Raw genomic sequence first — 23,472 nt, forward strand, 5'->3', positions numbered from 1 at the left:
AACGTCAATGGCATCACCCTCCATAAGCGGCAATGCAATCGGGGACATTTGGGGGACACGTCCTAATGATATCTAGTCATTTTCAGTTGATTTGGGGAAAAAAAAAAAATTCCCATTGAATATGAATGGGAAAAATTTTGGACGTCCATGGACGTCAATGGTATCAACTGACATAAGCGTCAATGGAATCCAAGTACATTGGCATCAATAAAATGAACAAACATGAAGAAATGCCATTGGAAATGAATGGGAAGTTTGGACGTCCATGAACGTCAATGGCATCACCCTCCATAAGCGGCAATGCAATCGGGGACATTTGGGGGACACGTCCTAATGATATCTAGTCATTTTCTGTTGATTTGGGAAAAAAAAAAAAAATCCCATTGAAAATGAATGGGAAAAATTTTTGACGTCCATGGACGTCAATGGTATCAACTTACATAAGCGTCAATGGAATCCAAGTACATTGGCATCAATAGAATGAACAAACATGAAGAAATGCCTTTGGAAATGAATGGGAAGTTTGGACGTCCATGGACGTCAATGGCATCACCCCCCATAAGCGGCAATGCAATCGGGGACATTTGGGGGACACGTCCTAATGATATCTAGTCATTTTCTGTTGATTTGGGGAAAAAAAAAATTTCCCATTGAAAATGAATGGGAAAAATTTTGGACGTCCATGGACGTCAATGGTATCAACTTACATAAGCGTCAATGGAATCCAAGTACATTGGCATCAATAGAATGAACAAACATGAAGAAATGCCATTGGAAATTAATGGGAAGTTTGGACGTCCGTGGACGTCAATGGCATCACCCTCCATAAGCAGCAATGCAATCGGGCACATTTTGGGGGAAACGTCCTATTGATATCTAGTCATTTTCTGTTGATTTGGGGGAAAAAAAAAATTTCCCATTGAAAATGAATGGGAAAAATTTTGGACGTCCATGGACGTCAATGGTGTCAACTTACTTAAGCGTCAATGGAATCCAAGTACATTGGCATCAAAAGAATGAACAAACATGAAGAAATGCCATTGGAAATGAATGGGAAGTTTGGACGTCCCTGGACGTCAATGGCATCACCCTCCATAAGCAGCAATGCAATCGGGGACATTTGGGGGACACGTCCTATTGATATCTAGTCATTTTCTGTTGATATGGGGAAAAAAAAAATTTCCCATTGAAAATGAATGGGAAAAATTTTGGACGTCCATGGACGTCAATGGCAGCACCCTCCATAAGCGTCAATGGAGTTGGGGACGTTTGGGATATACGTCCTATTGATATCTGGTCATTTTCTGTTGATTTGGAGAAATTTAGTTTTTTCCCCATTGAAAATGAATGGGAAAATTTTTGGACGTCCATGGAAGTCAATGGTGGCACCCTTCATAAGCGTCAATGGAATTGGGGAAGTTTGGGGGACACGTCCTATTGATATCTGGTCATTTTCTGTTGATTTGGGGAAATTTTGTTTTTTCCCCATTGAAAATGAATGGGAAAAATTTTGGACGTCCATGGCCGTCAATGGCATCGACATCCATATAGTCAATTGAATCCAAGTACATTGGCATCAGTAGATTCGACATGCATGGCCGTCAATGGCATCAATGCAATGTAAATTCCATTGGAAATCCCATTGGAAGTGAATGGGAACTTTTCCCATTCGAAATGAATGGGATAGTTTTTGGCAAATTTCCGAGGAAGCGTAATTTTTTTCCAAATTCTGTATACAACTTTTATGCCCCTCACCGTCCCGGAATTTTTGATGGCCAAATTATGTGATTTGGTCAAAAATTGTAGGACTAGATACATTTTGAAAGTTTTTTTTTTTTCACGGAAAATTGCCGTTTACGGACGAACGGAAAAATTTTCGGGGCCATTTGTAAAGTTTCCTGTGTCACGCTAAAATTCCGGTCGTGCCGATACTTGAACGGTGCCGATCGGTCTAACGGTTCGGGCTGTGAAGCGCGCGTTTTTTTTCCATTCAAAATGAATAGGAAAGTTTTTGGCAAATTTCCGGGGAACCGTAAATTTTTGCCAAATTCTGTATACAACTTTTATGCCCCTCACCGTCCCGGAATTTTTGATGCCCAAATTATGTGATTTGGTCAAAAATTGTAGGACTAGATACATTTTGAAACTTTTTTTGTTTTTCGGAAAATTGCCGTTTACGGGCGAACGGAAAATTTTTCGTGGCGGCTTGAAAAATTCCCATCGTCACGCGAAAATTCCGGTCGTGCCGATACTTGAACTGTGCCGATCGGTGCTACGGTTTGGGCTGTGCGTTGGCTCAAAAAAACGCGGAGAATAAGATGAATAAATAATAAGTACAATAAAGTTGCACAACAACATAACCTTGTTCTTTCCTTCAGAAAGACCAAGGTAATAAGACGAATAAAGTTGCAGAACAGCACTACCTGGACTTTCCATAGGAAAGACCCAGGTAATAATAATAAGTACAATAAAGTTGTAGAATATCATTACCTTGTTCTTTCCTTTGGAAAGACCAAGGTAATAAAGTTGCACAATAACAATACCTTGTTCTTTCTTTCAGAAAGACCAAGGTAATAATAATTATTATAATAATAAAGTTGCACAATAACAATACCTTGTTCTTTCCCTTGGAAAGACCAAGGTAATAATAAAAAGTACAATAAAGTTGTACAACAACATAACCTTGTTCTTTCCCTTGGAAAGACCAAGGTAATAATAAAGTTGTAGAATAACATAACCTTGTTCTTTCTTTCAGAAAGACCAAGGTAATAAAAAGTACAATAAAGTTGTACAACAACATAACCTTGTTCTTTCCCTTGGAAAGACCAAGGTAACTAGAAACTGCAATTTCGGGAGAAATTACACACCTTGGTCTTTCCTCTGTGGAGATACAGATCTTAGCCCCACTCAGGTCTATCAATAGAATGGATCATAATGCCAGTCATTGGAAAAAAACAAAGTAAAAGCCGTTAGAAATGAATGGGAGAATTGGACGTCGATGGACGTCAATGGCGGCACCTTTCATAATTGTTAATGGAATCGGGGAAGTTTGGGGGACACGTCCTAATGATATCTAGTCATTTTCTGTTGATTTGGGAAAAAAAAAAAAATTCCCATTGAAAATGAATGGGAAAAATTTTGGACGTCCATGGACGTCAATGGTATCAACTTACATAAGCGTCAATGGAATCCAAGTACATTGGCATCAATAAAATGAACAAACATGAAGAAATGCCATTGGAAATGAATGGGAAGTTTGGACGTCCATGAACGTCAATGGCATCACCCTCCAAAAGCGGCAATGCAATCGGGGACATTTGGGGGACACGTCCTAATGATATCTAGTCATTTTCTGTTGATTTGGGAAAAAAAAAAAAATCCCATTGAAAATGAATGGGAAAAATTGTGGACGTCCATGGACGTCAATGGTATCAACTTACATAAGCGTCAATGGAATCCAAGTACATTGGCATCAATAGAATGAACAAACATGAAGAAATGGCTTTGGAAATGATTGGGAAGTTTGGACGTCCATGGACGTCAATGGCATCACCCCCCATAAGCGGCAATGCAATCGGGGACATTTGGGGGACACGTCCTATTGATATCTGGTCATTTTTTGTTGATTTGGGAAAAAAAAAAAAATTCCCATTGAAAATGAATGGGAAAATTTTTGGACGTCCATGCACGTCAATGGTATCAACTTACATAGGCGTCAATGGAATCCAAGTACATCGGCATCAATAGAATGAAAAAACATAATTAAATGCCATTAGAAATGAATGGGACATTTGGACTTCCATAGCCGTCAATGGCGGCACCCTCCATAAGCGTCAATGGAATTGGGGAAGTTTGGGGGACACGTCCTATTGATATCTGGTCATTTTTTGTTGATTTGGGGGAAAAAAAAAAAATCCCATTGAAAATGAATGGGAAAAATTTTGGACGTCCATGGACGTCAATGGTATCAACTTACATAAGCGTCAATGGATACCAAGTACATTGGCATCAATAGAATGAACAAACATGAAGAAATGCCATTGGGATTTAATGGGAAGTTTGGACGTCCATGAACGTCAATGGCATCACCCTCCATAAGCGGCAATGCAATCGGGGACATTTGGGGGACACGTCCTAATGATATCTAGTCATTTTCTGTTGATTTGGGGAAAAAAAAAAAATTCCCATTGAAAATGAATGGGAAAAATTTTGGACGTCCATGGACGTCAATGGTATCAACTTACATAAGCGTCAATGGAATCCAAGTACATTGGCATCAATAGAATGAACAAACATGAAGAAATGCCATTGGAAATGAATGGGAAGTTTGGACGTCCATGGACGTCAATGGAATCACCCTCCATAAGCGGCAATGCAATCGGGGACATTTGGGGGACACGTCCTAATGATATCTAGTCATTTTCTGTTGATTTGGGGAAAAAAAAAATTTCCCATTGAAAATGAATGGGGAAATTTTTGGACGTCCATGGACGTCAATGGTATCAACTTACATAGGCGTCAATGGAATCCAAGTACATTGGCATCAATAGAATGAACAAACATGAAGAAATGCCATTGGAATGAATGGGAAGTTTGGACGTCCATGAACGTTAATGGCATCACCCTCCGTAAGCGTAAATGGAATTGGGGACGTTTGGGGTATACGTCCTATTAATATCTGGTCATTTTCTGTTGATTTGGGGAAATTTAATTTTTTCCCCATTGAAAATGAATGGGAAAATTTTTGGACGTCCATGGACGTCAATGGCAGCACCACCTATAAGTGTCAATGGAGTTCGGAACGTTTGGGGGAGACGTACTATTGCTAACTGGTCATTTTCTGATGATTTGGGGAAATTTAGTTTTTTCCCCATTGAAAATGAATGGGAAAAATTTTGGACGTCCATGGACGTCAATGGCAGCACCCCCCATAAGCGTCAATGGAGTTGGGGACGTTTGGGGTATACGTCCTATTAATATCTGGTCATTTTCTGTTGATTTGGGGAAATTTAGTTTTTTCCCCATTGAAAATGAATGGGAAAAATTTTGGACGTCCATGGACGTCAATGGTATCAACTTACATAAGCGTCAATGGAATCCAAGTACATTGGCATCAATAGATTCGACATGCATGGCCGTCAATGGCATCAATGCAATGTAAAGTCCATTGGAAATACTATTGAAAGTGAATGGGAACTTTTCCCATTGGAAATGAATGGGATAGTTTTTGGCAAATATCCGGAGAACCGTAAATTTTTTCCAAATTCTGTATACAATCTTTATGCCCCCCACCGTCCCGGAATTTTTGATGTCCAAATTATGTGATTTGGTCAAAAATTGTAGGACAAGTAGCGTTTTGAAAAAGATGTAAAAAATCGGAAAATCGCCGTTTACGGGCGAACGAAAAAATTTTCGGGGTCGTTTGAAAAATTCCCATCGTCGCGCGAAAATTCCGGTCGTGTCGATACTTGAACGGTGCCGATCGGTGGTATGGTTCGGGCTGCGCGGCGCGCCGAAAAAACGCGGAGAAACCATTGCATAATAATAATAAAGTTGTAGAATAACATAACCTTGTTCTTTCCTTCAGAAAGACCAAGGTAATAACTAGAAACTGCAATTTCGGGAGAAATTACACACCTTGGTCTTTCCTCTGTGGAGATACAAATCTTAGCCCCACTCAGGTCTATCAATAGAATGGACCATAATGCCAGTCATTGGCACTAAACAAAGTTAAAGCCATTAGAAAAGATTGGGAGAATTGGACGTCCATGTCCGTCAATGGCAGCACCCTCCATAATTGTTAATGGAATCGGGGAAGTTTGGGGGACACGTCCTATTGATATCTAGTCATTTTCTGTTGATTTGGGGAAAAAAAAAATTCCCATTGAAAATGAATGGGAAAAATTTTGGACGTCCATGGACGTCAATGGTATCAACTTACATAAGCGTCAATGGAATCCAAGTACATTGGCATCAATAAAATGAACAAACATGAAGAAATGCCATTGGAAATGAATGGGAAGTTTGGACGTCCATGAACGTCAATGGCATCACCCTCCATAAGCGGCAATGCAATCGGGGACATTTGGGGGACACGTCCTAATGATATCTAGTCATTTTCTGTTGATTTGGGAAAAAAAAAAAAATCCCATTGAAAATGAATGGGAAAAATTTTGGACGTCCATGGACGTCAATGGTATCAACTTACATAAGCGTCAATGGAATCCAAGTACATTGGCATCAATAGAATGAACAAACATGAAGAAATGCCTTTGGAAATGAATGGGAAGTTTGGACGTCCATGGACGTCAATGGCATCACCCCCCATAAGCGGCAATGCAATCGGGGACATTTGGGGGACACGTCCTAATGATATCTAGTCATTTTCTGTTGATTTGGGGAAAAAAAAAAAATTCCCATTGAAAATGAATGGGAAAAATTTTGGACGTCCATGGACGTCAATGGTATCAACTTACATAAGCGTCAATGGAATCCAAGTACATTGGCATCAATAGAATGAACAAACATGAAGAAATGCCATTGGAAATTAATGGGAAGTTTGGACGTCCGTGGACGTCAATGGCATCACCCTCCATAAGCAGCAATGCAATCGGGCACATTTGGGGGAAACGTCCTATTGATATCTAGTCATTTTCTGTTGATTTGGGGAAAAAAAAAAAATTCCCATTGAAAATGAATGGGAAAAATGTTGGACGTCCATGGACGTCAATGGTATCAACTTACATAAGCGTCAATGGAATCCAAGTACATTGGCATCAAAAGAATGAACAAACATGAAGAAATGCCATTGGAAATGAATGGGAAGTTTGGACGTCCCTGGACGTCAATGGCATCACCCTCCATAAGCAGCAATGCAATCGGGGACATTTGGGGGACAGGTCCTATTGATATCTAGTCATTTTCTGTTGATTAGGGGAAAAAAAAAAATTTCCCATTGAAAATGAATGGGTAAAATTTTGGACGTCCATGGACGTCAATGGCAGCACCCCCCATAAGCGTCAATGGAATTGGGGACGTTTGGGATATACGTCCTATTGATATCTGGTCATTTTCTGTTGATTTGGGGTAATTTTGTTTTTTCCCCATTGAAAATGAATGGGAAAAATTTTGGACGTCCATGGCCGTCAATGGCATCGACATCCATATAGTCAAATGAATCCAAGTACATTGGCATCAATAGATTCGACATGCATGGCCGCCAATGGCATCAATGCAATGTAAAGTCCATTGGAAATACTGTTGAAAGTGAATGGGAACTTTTCCCATTGGAAATGAATGGGATAGTTTCTGGCAAATATCCGGAGAACCGTAAATCTTTTCCAAATTCTGTATACAATCTTTATGCCCCCCACCGTCCCGGAATTTTTGATGTCCAAATTATGTGATTTCGTCAAAAATTGTAGGACAAGTAGCGTTTTGAAACTTTTTTTTTTTCCGGAAATTTGCCGTTTACGGGCGAACGGAAAATTTTTCGGGGCCGTTTGAAAAATTCCCATCGTCGCGCGAAAATTCCGGTCGTGCCGATACTTGAACGGTACCGATCGGAGGTACGGTTCGGGCTGCGCGGCGCGCCGAAAAAAACGTCAACAATTATAATAATAATAATAAAGAAAAAGTACAATAAAGTTGTACAACAACATAACCTTGTTCTTTCCCTTGGAAAGACCAAGGTAATAATAAAAAGTACAATAAAGTTGTACAACAACATAACCTTGTTCTTTCCCTTGGAAAGACCAAGGTAATAATAATAATAATAATAATAAGAACAATAAAGTTGCACAATAACAATACCTTGTTCTTTCCCTTGGAAAGACCAAGGTAATAATAATAATAAGGCGAATAAAGTTGCAGAATAACAATACCTTGTTCTTTCCATAGGAAAGACCAAGGTAATAATGATAAAGTTGTAGAATAACATAACCTTGTTCTTTCCTTCAGAAAGACCAAGGTAATAATAAAGAAAGAAATAATAAAGAAGTACAATAAAGTTGTACAACAACATAACCTTGTTCTTTCCTTTGGAAAGACCAAGGTAATAATAATAATAAAGTTGTAGAATAACATAACCTTTTTCTTTCCTTTGGAAAGACCAAGGTAATAAGTACGATAAAGTTGCAGAACAGCATTACCTTGTTCTTTCCCTTGGAAAGACCAAGGTAATAATAATAATAAAGTTGTAGAATAACATAACCTTGTTCTTTCCTTTGGAAAGACCAAGGTAATAAAAATAAGTACGATAAAGTTGCAGAACAGCATCACCTTGTTCTTTCCCTTGGAAAGACCAAGGTAATAAAGAATGACAATATAACTATTTCTTTTGTTTCAGTCTATTATTTGGAATGTCAGTATTGTGGATTTGGGTATAACTTAACATTTAATAAGGTTATTTTAGTTTTTTTTACAAAAAATCTGACCATCGCTGTGGGGTTCACAAACTTTCGAGCAGCACTGTATTAAAACTGTTCAGGCCTTAAGGACACTCAGATTCCCATCCCCCCACTGTTTGTTTGTGTCTTACTTATTGGAAAAAAAAACAATGTCAAACAAATTGAATTACATTGTGTCATATTGGATGGCAACAAGATTAGATCCAAAATCGTCACGGAGGAACATTTCTTTTTTTTTTTTTTTTTTTTTTTTAAAAACCTGTCCTGTTCAGCTGTTTGACACAGAGAATGGAAGTCTAAGTGCCCGGATTCTGAACAGTTTTAATGTTTCACATGGAGAGTCTGACATACTCCAATTGTGATCATTCAAAATACCTTTTTATTATGACAAAGCAGCGAACAGGAAGGGATTATGGGGGGACAGAAGAAAAGAAATACAAGAGAAGAAAGAAAAGAAACATACACAAACAACAACAAGAAATACATTGAACATTTAAACTAGTTACTAATATGCTGGTGCTATCGTCAGCGAGATGTATTTCCGGTTTACACCATGTGGGGGCCAATTGGCCAGTGAAAGAGGAGAATGGGGGTGGGGGTGTCTATAAGACTATAAGCTAAGTGATTGAAAGGGGTAGAGTGTACACAAATCAGTTCTGTGATCTAGAACCCAGTAATCGTGTGAATCTCTTATGAGTGTAAGCCCGTTGGCGACCAACCCTACGCCGCCGCATCGCCAATCCCGGCTCCGGAACCCCCAACCCGAGCATGCCCTACCACATCCAGCAGCACGCAAGCCCCACCGGGCGCGCGACAGCCACGCAGACGGGCGGAGAAACCGCGCGGGCGCCAAACCAGGGCCACGGCCCCCACCCAGCCAGCCCGGGGAGGGAGGGCGGGCGGGCGGGGGGGTGGGGGGGCCACGCGCAGCCCATCCCTCCTCCCGCCGCCCAGCAAAGGAGCCACCGTCCCCCCCCCGGGGACCCAGGGTGGTCCCCCGGGCCACCCGCGCGCCCATCAACCGGCCTTCAGGGATGGCAGGAGGGGATGCATCACCAACCCCACGCCTACACCCACCCCCGCCCGCCCACCCGGGCCACGAGCCACAGCCACAGCCCCCCAACCGGCACGGCACGCCACGGGACCCCCAGCGGCCCACCAAGCCCCAGGCAAGGCAGGGTCCCCCGCCGGTGCAGGCGACACCCCGCTGATACACCGGCGCCCAGCCAGCGACCCGCGACGGAGCGCAGGGCGGATGCCCAGCCAGAGAAGAGAGGGGAAGGCGGAGGCAGGAGAACGCCCAGGAACTGCCACGGGGCGATGCAAGATCGGAGACCCGACCCCCCAACCCACTCCCGCGGCCGGCAGCCGAGGCAGAGGGGAGGCCACACCCCGGGAGCCACGCCATATAGAAAAAGTGTGGGACCCACCTACCACCCTATTACTGTGGCTGCCAGGTTCCCGACTGGCAGCCATCACCCAGCACCGTGATGGGGGTGTGAGGGGAGGGTAGTGCAATGTATGCATTAAAATAGGAGAACTTGGCTTGGGGCAGTGGGACCGCAGCATGGAGTTTCTGTCCAGCCGCCCGTCCCACCGCCCTTTGCCGGAGTTCTCCTGTGGAGTATGATGTCTGTGGTGCATTTAAAAAAGGTGCAGGGATGGCGGGGCCTGTGGTGAGGAGGCAGCCCCCCCCCCCCCCCCACCCATCCCAACAGGTCCCAACCATCCCACAGCCTTGGTGTGTGGTGCATTAAAAACAGGGGGGAGTCGGGCTGGGACTGTAAAGCCCCGTCCCAACTCTCCCCGGAGAAATGTATGAGCATGTAAGTGCCAGGGTGAAAAATATTTACAGTGCCGAAGTGAGAAGTGCGTGAGTTAAGAGGCAGGCTCCCGCGGGCGTGGCCCCGTCCACCAGAACCACCGGCCCCAGGGCGGAAGAAGCGTCAGGGCCCCGATCAATCCACCACCCACGGCGCCTCCGCAACCGCCCACCCCCCTCCCACCCACCGAGCACCCACCCCGCACCCCGAGCAGGCGCCACACCAAGTGCCGGCGACCAGGGGGCGTTCATCCCACCGGCAAGGGACAGCGAGCCTCACCCTAGGCCCCGCGGGCCCCAAGAGGCCCCGCCAACGACCCCACCGGCCGGGGGGCAGCCGCGGCCGCCGCGGCCTAGGGAGGCGGACAGGGCCGGAAACAGACCAAGGGGAGGGAAGCGCACCCCCCACAACCCACCCCCGGGCCAAGAGGGGCGCGCGGTATGGCACCAGAGGGCACCTCCCCGGCACCCGGTACAGGGAGACGCGGCTCCGGCCGAGCGGACCTGGGAGGGAACCATGGCTGCCGCATACACCCCCCGGCCCCCACCCCAACTCCACCCCACCCCGGCCGGCCGGGGAAGGGCCGCGGCCCCTGACCGGCACCCGCGCGGCCCCCGCACCCACCCACGACACCAGCGCGCGCCCGACGGGACCCCCCGCACAGCCAGACGCAACCAGACAAGCCCCGGCCGAAAATCCCGGGGGCCAAGACCGGCGGCGGGACGGCCCAGGGCAGGACGCCAACAAACTCCACCTGTAAAGCTGATTGAAGAAGAGGTTTATCAAACACCATTAGATGTATGCCAAGGACCAGTGAAGTGTATTATTTACGCATAGTTCCTTAATTGTTCCAAGTCTGATAAGTAATATATAGGGTGTTCCAAAAAAAAGTTGCATATGATCCCCAGTAGCTGGAAACCAAATTGTCTATGAGTATCCTTGTAAAATAAGCCCATTGACCGACTAAACTGTGAAGGAAGAAAAATTATTTATTACATGCTGTTGGGAGTGTATAAAACAGTTCGGATTTAAACATGTCCAGTTTCCAGCTGCAGAAGGATGCATACAACTTCCCTGGACACCCCGCATACATCCATTTATGTATACATTTCTATTATTTTTGTGGCATTCCTTCGCAGGTGAGAGAGAATCCTTAGTCTATGTTCATCATTCTTGCGACCGTTTCCCACTGTTGTTCGTATTTGTCCATTTTATTTGTCTGTTTGGCAGATATTTTCTCTAATGTTATATATTCAATGATTAGATTTAGCCATTGGTTAATGCTAATGTTTTGTTTGTTTTTCCAATTCAACAATATAGTTTTTTTGGCTATCGTTAGACTTGCTAGTAGTGGACGGGTTTGATGGATAGAGATATTCACTGTATTCAGATCGCCAAGCAGACAAAGAGTTGGAGACAATGGAATCCTGCAGTTCAATAGGAAAGAGAGTTTCTTCGTTACCTGTGCCCAGAAATCTTGTATTGGTTTACATTGCCAAAGAGCATGAAAGTATGTATCTGAAGTATCTTCGTTGCAGCTTGTACATTTATCGGATTGGGAGAACCCCATTTTGTGCATTTTAGATTGAGTAATATGCCATCTGTGCAGTATTTTGAACTGTATAAGCTGAAGGTTCTTATTCTTTGTCATTATAAATGCATTTTTACAGATGTTGGACCAATAGTTATTATCTAATGTAATTGCTATATAATAGTGTTGGAAATTAGGGGCCTCTAGACCCCCCTCTGGTTTATTTCTTTGCAATTTGGCAAGGCTAATTCTGTTTTTCTTGTTTTTAAAGTAGAATTTTGTGACGGCTGAGTCTAGGTCTTGAAACCATTTTTGAGTGGGTTTAAAGGGGATCATTGAGAACAGATAGTTTATTTGTGGTAATACTTTCATTTTGACTGTTGCTATCCGGCCCAAAAGTGAGATGGGTAGATTATTCCAGTGTGTCAAATCTTCACATATTTTTGCTAGGAGGGGTGTATGGTTTAGTTTAGTTAATTCTTTAAGTTTTGGTGAAATGTTCATTCCAAGATACTTTATATTCCCTATTGGAATATTGTGATTTTGATTTGCAGGATTCCATGAGTTTGTTGATAAGGGCATTATAATTGATTTTGACCAATTTATAGCATAATCTGATATTTGTGAAAATGTCTTTATTAGTTCAAAAGTCTCATGTAGGGAGGATTCTGGTTTTTCTAGATATAAAAGTATATCGTCTGCGTATAAGTTAATTTTGTGTTCCGATGTGTGCGAGCAGATCCCTTTGATATTAGCGTTTTGTCTCATTGCAATTGCTAATGGTTCAATAAATAGAGCGAATAATAGGGGTGAGAGTGGACAGCCTTGTCGAGTTCCCCTTTGAAGACAGAAACTTTGTGAAATGACCCCGTTTGTGTTTACAGTGGCTTTTGGGGCGTTGTAGAATATTTTTATCCAGCGGATAAATGGCTCACCGAAGCCAAAATTTCCCAAAACTTTGAAGAGAAAAAACCAGTTGACTTTGTCAAATGCTTTTTCTGCGTCCAAAGAGAGGATAATTGCTTTCTGTTTATAATTCTGTGCAATATTAATAAGATTTAACAAGCGTCTTATATTGTTTGTAGAGTTACGTCCTTTAATAAAGCCGGTCTGGTCTTAATGAATTATAGTGGGCAGAGTTTGTTCTAATCTAGTAGCTAAAGCCTTTGCAATAATTTTAATATCTGTATTCATTAAGGATATTGGTCTATAGTTTGCTGGTTGGGTTAGGTCTTTCCCTTCTTTTGGCAGTAGTTTGATTACTGCAGTGTTCATATTGTCTCTAATTTGACCCTTGGCACTGATTTCTTGAACCATTCTATAGAAAAGTGGTGCCAGCATATTCCAAAAGTGTTTAAAATATGATGTCGAGAACCCGTCGGGCCCCGGTGCGCGACCTTTTGGCATGTCCTTTACGGCATTCCATAATTCAGCGAGGGTAAGTGGGGTATCTAGCAATTGTTGGCTTTCTTCAGTTATTTGGGGGATGTCAAGATTATTCACGAATAGGTCAATGTCTTCATTATGATCGTTTGTCCCTGAGTATAAGTTTTTGTAGTAGCTATAGAAAGTTTCGTTAATTTTTTCTGGTGATTGTGTTACTATGCCGGCTGAATCTTGTATTGTTGTAATTAATGTTTTTTCTTTGTTACGTTCAAGTTGGTTTGCTAAATATTTCCCGGATTTGTTATTATGCTCAAAATTGGTATATCGTAGTTGTTGTAACAGAAACTGAGTTTTTTTAGACAGAATACTATTGAGCCGTTTTTTGGCGCTGAAAAGTTCTTTTGTGGTATTGTCTGTGGGATTATTGGCGAATTCCTCCGTCAGTTGTTTGATTTTCATTTCTAATTCGTTTTCCAGCTTCTGTTCTTGTTTTTTTTTATATGATGAATATGAGATAATCTTGCCTCGAATTACGCATTTTCCTGTTTCCCAAAGCAATGACGGTGAGATGTTTGGGGAATCGTTAAGTTCCATAAAGTCTTTCCATTCTTTCTTAACGAATGTATCTGAGGAAGGAACATTTCTGAAGCAATAAATATTTGGGGGACTGAATATGGCAAATGGAGAAATAATATGTCGCCCATGTGTGATTATGGTATTGATCTTGCAGATGTCAGTCAAGTGCATCGTCCTGAACTCCAGGAATCTGCTCGCATAGGAGAAGAGGACAAGAAAGAGTCTCCATACATCAAGGTGGAGGAAGAATTTGTCCACATTAAAGAGGAGCAGGAAGAGTATTTCATTAGAGTTGAAAACCCCCTTATTGAAGAGAAGCAGGAATCTCAACCTCTCAAAAAGGAGGAGGAGAACCCTTCATATGTTAAAGAGGAGGTGGTGGACGTCCCCAAGTGGACGGGTGAGCCCTTGAAGGGTGAAGATGGAGGTTCGAGTGAGGCCAGAAGAGGGGCGGAGCCTCCGAGTGGCAGCGGCAGTTCAACAGAAGGATCCCAAGCAGACAACCTCATTGCTCAACCACACTCGCTGTTCTGTGAGTATCAAGTTACTCACATTGAGGCGAGTGCGGGGCGCTGTCTGATGTGCTCTATCCAAGGAGAAGAACTGTCATTTGGTGGCGTGCAACACATGTATGTCGAAACAATGAAACAGAAGAGTGTGTAGAGTGACCATCTGCAAAACAAGCTGATCGTGTGAAAGATGAGCAAATGGCGGAAAACACTCAGGTGGCTTCAAGTTCTGTTCTGAGACCTCCAATTTGGCCAAATTTAAAAAATGTCAGTATGCATGTGTAATAGATCATTGGAAAGCTCAATATATATGGCGGAAAACACTCAGGTGGCTTGAAGTTCTGCTCTGAGACCCCCAATTTGGCCAAAATTTCCAAAATTGTCCTTTATGCATGTGTGATACATCATTGGAAAGCTTAAAATCTCTATTTTACGGGGGAATATAAATTATGAGCAGGAGAGCATTTTTTGACACCTTAAAAGAATGATCAAGTCAGGTAAGATAAAAAGACATTTTTGAGACCTTTGAAATTTTCTTTTAAGTTTCTCATTAAAAAAAAAAAAAAAAAGTGGTACATAATAAATAACCAACACCTCAACATTTTGTAACAGAAACTTTATTTTATGTATTTATTAAAGATAATTTCCATCTTTGCCATTTCATAGTCGTTGGTTGAAAGGGCACGTCGACTTGTATGTTACCTCAGTGCCATGCCATGCTTCTCGGACAGATACTCAACCATTTCCTTGGCGTTGTGGAGGGTTTTTTTTCCAGTGGCACGGCTCTTCCAAGGGCTTCTCAATCACTCGCTCCTTTGCCGTGCGCAGAGCCATAGAAGCAACGTTGAGCCTTGTTGGGCAGCATTGTCAAACCATGATATGGTGATATATTCTGACGAATGGAAGCAATAGAAATAGTAAGTAATAACATAAACAAAATTAAAAAACCAGACCCTTCATAACACACTTAGGAAGCCTGATAAATAAAACCTACCTTGGACTCCACACTGTCAGCCTTTTCACTGTCATTTTTGTGCTCATCCTTGACAGGCTCTGTGTTGTTGTAAACTCACTGACTTCCTTGTTTGATCGTCGTGTTTGATGTCATCTGTCATAAAGATGTGGGCCTCCCTGACCGTACTGTCCTAGGCGACCATTGGTGTTATAGAAGTAAGACCAGTAATCTCAATCCTGTGATTTACACAAAGGTGTAACATGATCCCCAAGTCAAGTCATAAGCAATATGCATGCACTAAGACACATGTGGGTGGATTTACAATAATAAAGGAAATTGGTGTGTTGGTAAATGTAAATCTAATTTGGCCCTGTTTAATTTTGTAAATAAACATGGCTAAACATTCATTTTCCATGCCGCTTATCCTCACAAGGGTCGTGGAGGTGCTGGAACCTATTTTAGGGGTTAAATTCCAATACCTTAATATTATAATTTTTGCAAGTGGACTTATTAAATATTTTTTCAATTAAGATTAAAGAATGTCAATACATACAATAGATATAATTAGAGCTGAAACGAATACTCGAGCAACTCGAGTAACTCGAGTTTAAAAACTGATCCGAGTAATTTTATTTACCTCGAGGAATCGTTTAATTTTGCCAGCTGTCACGTGCAGCTGTCACGTGCATAGAGGAAGAAGCAATAAACAAAATACCTTACTGCAGCCGACAGCCGTTACAAACTGCGCCAACGTTGCTAAAAACTATGCCCGCATGTTGCTACGGTGGTAGCAGGTAGCTTCTGATGCGTGTCATAGATATCACATGTATGTAGAACTACATATGAAATGACCGACTCGGCGGCGTTAATAAAACAGCCACCATCTTAAAGCAGTACACTTCTCAGCGCTCATAAATAAGATTAATTTTTCTGTCACTCGCTCACGTAACGTTATCCCTGCGGAGAGCTAGGTTTCAATTCATTATGACCACTGTCGACGCGTGGCTAACGTAGCTTTATTTAATCTGTGAAAACAGCGCTGTAGAGTGATGAGGGTGTAAAATAAAAACTTAATAATGCTAACTGTCAATTTTAGCTCAGTTGTCAGTGCTGGATAAAACACCAAGTAGCACTGGTGCTCCAATATAGCACAGCATTTATTTTGAACACTGCAGAAACTCAAAATCCTATCAGGACTTACAGTTTCGGCTAACTTAAAGCTTAACTAGAACTTATAGCTTGACACAAGTGGAAATTCAATTGAAACACGTGGGGAAAAACACCTAACTTTTAAGTGATGTGTGTTATCAAGCGTAATGACATTTTTAGGTAAGAAATATATATATATTTTTATAAGATCTAAAAGTTTTTTGAGTGAAAGCAGTGAATTAGTCTATTTTTTTATATATTTGAGATGCAATTGTTGGCTGTTTTCAACAATGTACATCGAAAATAAAGACATTGACTGAAAATGCTTCAATATTAGATGAAATGTCTTGTTTTCTCATCTATATTTATACTTTACATAAAAAAAAATGTTTTATCCGATTACTCGATTAATCGATAGAATTTTCAGTAGATTACTCGATTACTAAAATATTCGATAGCTGCAGCCCTACAATCTACATAATTATATTGGAATAAGTTTGACCACGCAATAGCTCACCTTGAAGATCTGCTAACAAAAACCGGAGCATACACAACTCTTGCTCCGTTTTCATTGAGACGCCCTTGCCGCGAGTACACCACCAGTTTTGCCCAACTCTTGTCTCATCAGGTATTTCCTGCTCTGCATTTTGCCTTTGCTGCTCATCTTGTGAACGTCCGATAGTGCTGGACTGCTCTTCACTTTTCAGCTGTGGTTCAAATTGGAAGGGCAGAACTGACGTTATGTTGGGGAAGCTAACAAGTCACACGTTTAAAAAAATTAATTTTTTTACGAGTGACACGCTGGAAGTTCGGCAGCGAGCCATGTGACGTCAACGTACTGCGACGTCAACAAGAATGGCGACCTATCAGTTAAAATAATTTTACAATTTTTATTAAAACGAAAACATTAAGAGGGGTTTTAATATCAAATTATTATAACTAATACTAACATTTATCTTTTAAGGATTACATGTCTCTAAGATCGAGGATCCCATTAAAGGGCAACTGAAGACCTTTCCGGATTTTGGTGCAATCTTACGAATATAAACTTTGGACGAGTTCGTCAAAACAACCATGACATTATCAACACGTAATTGCAAGGATAATTTGCTTTTTTTTTTTTAGTTTTTTTGCACTCCGTTAATTGTCCCTTCGCAAACCCGGAAGTGTGACGTAGGCAACAGAAGACAACCCACAGCTAGCATAGCAGCAACAACGATGTCAGTGATATTTTCACCAAAGGTAACCATTCAGGATCGCTCTTTCGTGACGCTACCGATGGCAAAGGCTCCCAGGAAAGATGAACTAGAATTAATCCCTACATGTTTGAACCTGAGGCGTCAGATGACGGTGATTTACTTGACACAGCAGATAGCGTCATGACGCCAATTGACAGCTCGACACTTCACGAACGGGAGAGTGAGTGGTAAGCCTAAATCCAGCATCGTGATTTTATTTATTAGAGAGAATGCATGGTTGTATATTTTTCCACGCTCTCCACATAGCTAAAACTGGATATTAGGTAATGGGACAGCTCCTACTGATCTAAATATGGTAAAGCTAGCCCAAATGTGGCTAAATGAATGATATGTTATTGATTTTTCAAAATAAATGTCAAAACGATTTTATTTTCCAGGTGTTGCTGTAAACCGTCAAGTAAATACCCTTCCAAGAGCATACCTGTGTCGTCAGGAGATCCCAGACGTGAGAGCCAAACTTCAGGAGGCTGAAGCACTGACAGGGGCATGAATTACATTTAAAAAATAAAACCATAAATTGTAAACAACATTGACACATTTTGTTGACTGTTTAATGTATTCTATTGGTATATAATATATTGTAATTATACTACATTCTGAAAAAAATTCAATAGGCCACAATAATAAATGATACCAGATTTATGTTGAATCAGCATCAGCTTTCGCTGTCAGATAGTGACACAACATATAAGCTAAGTTATACCAAACACACCATGGCACACATCAAAGAACATAAATTTAGTAAGCAACACAAAGTTAGGATAGCAACGGACTAGCGCAACATTGAAAAATGATTGTGGCAGTGGGAAATACAGGGTGACCCAAAAAAAAGTTTACACTCAGTTGACTGCTTGTTTAAAAGCCATTGAAACATATCTAAACAGGTTGTCATGCTTAAGTGATTCGTTAAGGTCACTCAATGCAGCCGGTAATCTCTCGTCTCTACAATTCCTGTGCTTCTGCTGAAAATGAAGAAAACTTTAGCTGTACCTGAATTGCTGCGTGCCGGTCTGACACCTACTGAGATTGCAGCAAATCTGAGAATATCCAGATGTGCAGTCTACAAAGTTAAAAAGAAGTTGAAAGATACTGGAACAGCCTCACGAAAACCTGGGTCTGGAAGTGCGGATCTGTGCGGACCAAAAAGTTGATTGACAAGGTGATATGTGGCCACCCCAGAGTCCAGATCTCAATCCCCTGGATTATAGCATATGGGCAACTGTGGAGGACAGTGCCTGTAAGAAGCCACAAACTTCTGTGGCAGCCTTGGAGAGGTCCATTGTTAGATCTTGGGAAAAGATGACAGCATCCTACATAAAGAAGACCTGTCAAGCGTTCCGCAGGCGCCTGGAGGCTGTTGTGACACTTAAGGGAGGACACATTGAAAAATAGAGTGTACTGTACATGTTCTTTACAATAATGTATAATTTGTGATTAAATTCTAATTCTAAGCTGAATAAACATGGCATTTAAGTTGTATTATGGCATTGTAAACTTTTTTTTGGGTCACCCTGTATGTATTTACTCTTTTCTGTAGCATTAAGTGTTCTCTATACAAAAATAATGCATTATCATTAAAATGTGAAGGTAGATTTTTCTTTTAAAAATGTGTACTGTATATATGACTAGTTTATGATTTCATCTCATCAAAATTTGCTGCATTTATTTCTCCTAAGTCATCATCATCTGATGTCGCAGACGGAAGAAATTCAGCATCTGGCAGGCCTCATAGGATCCCTTCAGTCGTCATCACTGGACACCGCATCACTTGGGTCATCATATGACTCGACCCACTCTCTCTTGATTTTGGGAAACTGGGTGGCGACTGACTTGCAATGCTTTTTTCATAGTGTTGAGGGTTTCCGCCGCTTAATTTTTTATGTTTGGCTTCCTGGAGGAGAAAAAAAAAAATCACAGCAGCATGAAAATATTGGATGAATCCTAATTTTAATTTAATAATAATTTCTTGGTGATCAAATAATAATGCCCCAGTCAAAGCCTCAACTGTGCTTCCACATTTTTTATTCCTCATCACTGTCAATATCTTTTTTGAAGGGCAGATTTTTCTTGAGGAAGATCAACTAATCCACTTGTTCATGTTTAAGTAGACTGCGTTTCGTGGAAACAATATGCCGCTCTTTCCACCGTTGTAGTGGGTTATTTTTCAGGTTTAAAAACTCAAGATCTCTGTACCACTCCACACTTCACACAAGCTCTGTCCCATTCGAACAGATCTGGCAGCCTTCATTCACTTCAAAGTCCGACTTTTGTTTTCCTGGGTGCGTTGAAAATCAATCGCTGCACGTAGCTGGCGTCGGTGATCAAACTGTCCATTGTTTTAGCATGTTGCTTCGTTGCCACTACTAGTTTCGTTTTGGGCTCTGAAGAAAACACTACGGAGCGTGCGTTACAGTGGTTTTGTTAGCTCTCGCGTTGTTATGACACGCCTGTGACGATCGGGTAATGACGGCGACTAGTAGCGGTTCCGCTGAAATGCATGGGAAGTTGAGGCAACCACGACTGTGAGTAGTGCTTGTCAATATTATATCATGCGTGCGGTCTTGGTCTAAGTGCGCTGTGTAGTGATTGACGCAAGCGCAGCATGTGAAATAAAAGATACATTTTTATCAGTGCATTGAACTAGGCATTAGAAGCCGATTCTTGTGCTCGCAATAGCCGAATTCTATCTCTACTATCGGTTCATTGAATATTTAATGGCTAATTACTGTCGAATGGTAACTTTACTATTGATACAGCTGTATCTCTCACCTGTAAAACCGGATATCCAGTCGTATCGGTTTATCGTTCTCAAGCTTAGTGAAAAGGCACTGCTTTTTTTCACATAGTAACATGACATACTCCCATTGTATCATTCAACGTGCCTCGTCTCTTTGGAGAAAGCAGCGAACAGGAAGGGGATATGGGGGGACAGAAGAAAAAAAGGAGAGAGAGACAGAAGAAGCACAACAGCAAATACACGAAATGGTGTTATACTTTTATAGCGCTTTTCCACCTTTCAAGGCCCTCAAAGCGCTTTACACTACATCGCCATCCACCTACTGGTGACGCAGCATGAAGAGTTCAGTATCTTGCTCAAGGATACTTAGAGAAATTCATCAGGACGGAGAATCGAACTCACAACCTCTGGGCTGGGGGACAACTACTCTACCACTGAGCAACACCACCCCCACACCAACTATGAATATGTTGGTGCTATCATTAGGGCCCGAGCACTTCGCGTGCGAAGGCCCTATTGTTCTTCGAAGGAGTATTATTATTATTTTTTCATGGCAAATGAAAATGGCCAATTTGAAGGCCTGAACATGCTCAAAAACTCACCAAAATTTGCACATATATGTGGCTTCGCGTAAATTTTGATAATTTAGCAACGTTAAAAAATAAAATCAAGAAATGGCTCAGTGGCGCCCCCTTGCAAGTTTAAAAATGCCCTTTGCTTTGATGTATTTCAACGTAGAGCGATGAAATTTGGGGAGTGGATACGTTGTCCAGAAACGCTTCAAAAAGTCTAAGCACCCATATTCCCAAACCCAACAGGAAATCGGATATTTTGGATTGCATGTTGAAAAACATGGCATTTTCGTGGAAAACCAGCATGCACGTTTCTGACCATTGCGCCGAGCCAGTATGTTGGATCTTCCTCAAAATTGGTGTAAGACATATGAGATATTAAGTTGTGAAAATAGTGAGTTTTCGTCCACGGGCCTGACCTGGGCGGGGTACCAAAGTCGGGTGTTTTTTTGGCAACGCGCCAATTTCAGTAAATGACTAATAACTTCCTGATACAAGGTGCAATCCTTTTCATATTTGGCATGCTTGTAAGGTGTCTTAACCTGAACATGACTGCATTGAAATATTTTCCATTATGCCTGGCGCCCCCTTGTGGGAAGAGGAAACACCCTTTTTTACGAGAAAGGCTCCTCCTCCTGGTGAAAAACACCAATTGACCTCAAACCTGCATCAGGGGAGCCTTAAGACATGTCTTTAGGTATCTGATGAAAAATATTGAGTTTTCGTTGATGTAGCAGTACCCAAACAGGAAAGTGAAAAGACCCTCGGCATTTTGTCTCAAAATGGCCAATTTAAAGGTCTGAACATGCTCCAAAACGCACCAAAATTTGCACATACATGTGGCTTCATATAAGTTTAATGAATTTAGCAACATTGCGAAAAGATGTAATAAAATGGCTCAGTGGCGCCCCCTTCGATTTTTAAAAAAGGCCTTTCCTATTAGTTTTTTTCGACGTAGAGTGATGAAATTTGGGGAGTGAATACGTTGTGCAAAACTGCTCCAAAAAGTCTCCTTGACCCATATTCCAAACCCAACAGGAAATCGGGTATTATGGATTGAATCTTGCAGAACATGGCATTTTAGTCAAAAACCAGCATGCACGTTTGAGACCATTACGCCGAGGCAGTAAGTTCAGTGCTTCTCAAAATTGGTCAGACTGTTCATGACACATATGAGATGTTAGGTTATCAAAATGGTGACATTTCATTCACGGGCCTGACCTGGGCAGGGGAGCAAATGCGGCGTATTTTTGACAACACGCCAATTCAGTAAATGACTAATAACTTCCTGATTGAAGGTGCAATCTTTTTCATATCTGGCATGAATGTGAGGTATTTCAGCCTGCACATGACCTTATTGAAATATTACCCATTACGCCTGGCGCCCCCTAGTGGGAACAGGAAACACCCTTTTAATTAACGAGAAAGGCTCCTGTTTCTCGGAGACAAAAATCAATTGACCTCAAACCTGAATCGGGGGAGCCTTAAGACATGTGTTAAGGTGCCTGATGAACAATTTTGTTTCGTTAAAGCAGAGGGGTCCAATAGGAAAGTCATAATGACCGTTGCCATTTTGTCTCGCCACTAATTCTGAACATTCAGACATGCAATATATCTGCCTGGATATCTGTCTGTTGTCGACTGCCACCGCCCTGACCTGCATGCCATCCCACTTTGCCTGAGCTCCGAGTTGCGCCATACCGCGAGGGCCCGTTCAGTCCTGCTTGCAGGGCTAGTTCTAGTTATATTTCCAGTTGACACCATGTGAGGGGCCTGATGACCAAGGAAGGGGGGGGGGGGGGGGGGTGGAGTCACAGGCGTGTAGAAAGAGAGTTGTGACACTCTCTGATCTTGCCGCGGGTGGTCCCGTGGGGTTAATGTAGTTGTGAGTGCAGTGGTACCTCGACATACGATCGCTTCGACACAGGATATTTTCAACATCCGACGTAACTCCCCATTTGTTTTGACACTCGACGACATGCTCTAAATACGATGATTAATGACAGCGCAGCAGTTTTTGTTTTACCGCAAGATGGACGCACGGCGGGTTTTCTTATGAGAGAAATCAACATGGGTTCCAACAATGTTCGTGCAGGTGGTGGAAAAAGGAATAAGGTGATGCTTACCATTGAAATGAAGATGGAAATGATGAAAAAATATGAGCGTGGTGTGCGCATCCGTGAACTGGCTCGACAATACGGCCGTAGAATGTCTCTCTCAACGGTCCTCCGACGACCTCCGTTCGCCAGTCTTAATAAGTTAAGGTGACAATTATTATTGTGGTAACATCGTCTAAGAAATCACCACCTCCGTCGGGTTTCTAATCATTTATTCCATAAACTTGAGCAACACACTGTCACAACAAAGTAAACAAAGTGAAAGTATAAAGTCCTATCTCACTCTGTCATGTCAGATGCATTCAGGTACACCAAGCCACATTCGCCACATTAGAACTGGATTCATTACAATATTACAGATACTATTATTATATTAATATTCCTGTTTTTTATTCATAATGTATTTGTTTTGTTCTGTGTAATTGGTGTATGCAATAGTACCAGCAGTAT

At 41.9% G+C, this 23,472-nt stretch overlaps 1 protein-coding gene across 5 annotated transcripts in view; it reads left to right on the top strand.

Annotated features, from left to right (window-relative positions):
- Positions 1-23,472, top strand: part of LOC130905657 (gastrula zinc finger protein XlCGF57.1-like) — a 189,320-nt gene that overhangs the window by 160,068 nt on the left and 5,780 nt on the right. For 2 of the 5 annotated variants that reach the window (XM_057819236.1, XM_057819239.1), the window contains exon 3: positions 13,879-14,256. The exons of 1 other annotated variant lie outside the window; for it this stretch is intronic. In XM_057819236.1, the coding sequence (XP_057675219.1) occupies positions 13,879-14,256 (378 nt within the window). Of the gene's footprint in view, positions 1-13,878; positions 20,443-23,472 lie in introns of those variants that run through there. 2 more of the 5 variants (XM_057819242.1, XM_057819241.1) reach the window with 2 other exon arrangements.

This window comes from Corythoichthys intestinalis, chromosome 17, assembly GCF_030265065.1.
Source record: "Corythoichthys intestinalis isolate RoL2023-P3 chromosome 17, ASM3026506v1, whole genome shotgun sequence".
Lineage (NCBI taxonomy): Eukaryota > Metazoa > Chordata > Actinopteri > Syngnathiformes > Syngnathidae > Corythoichthys > Corythoichthys intestinalis.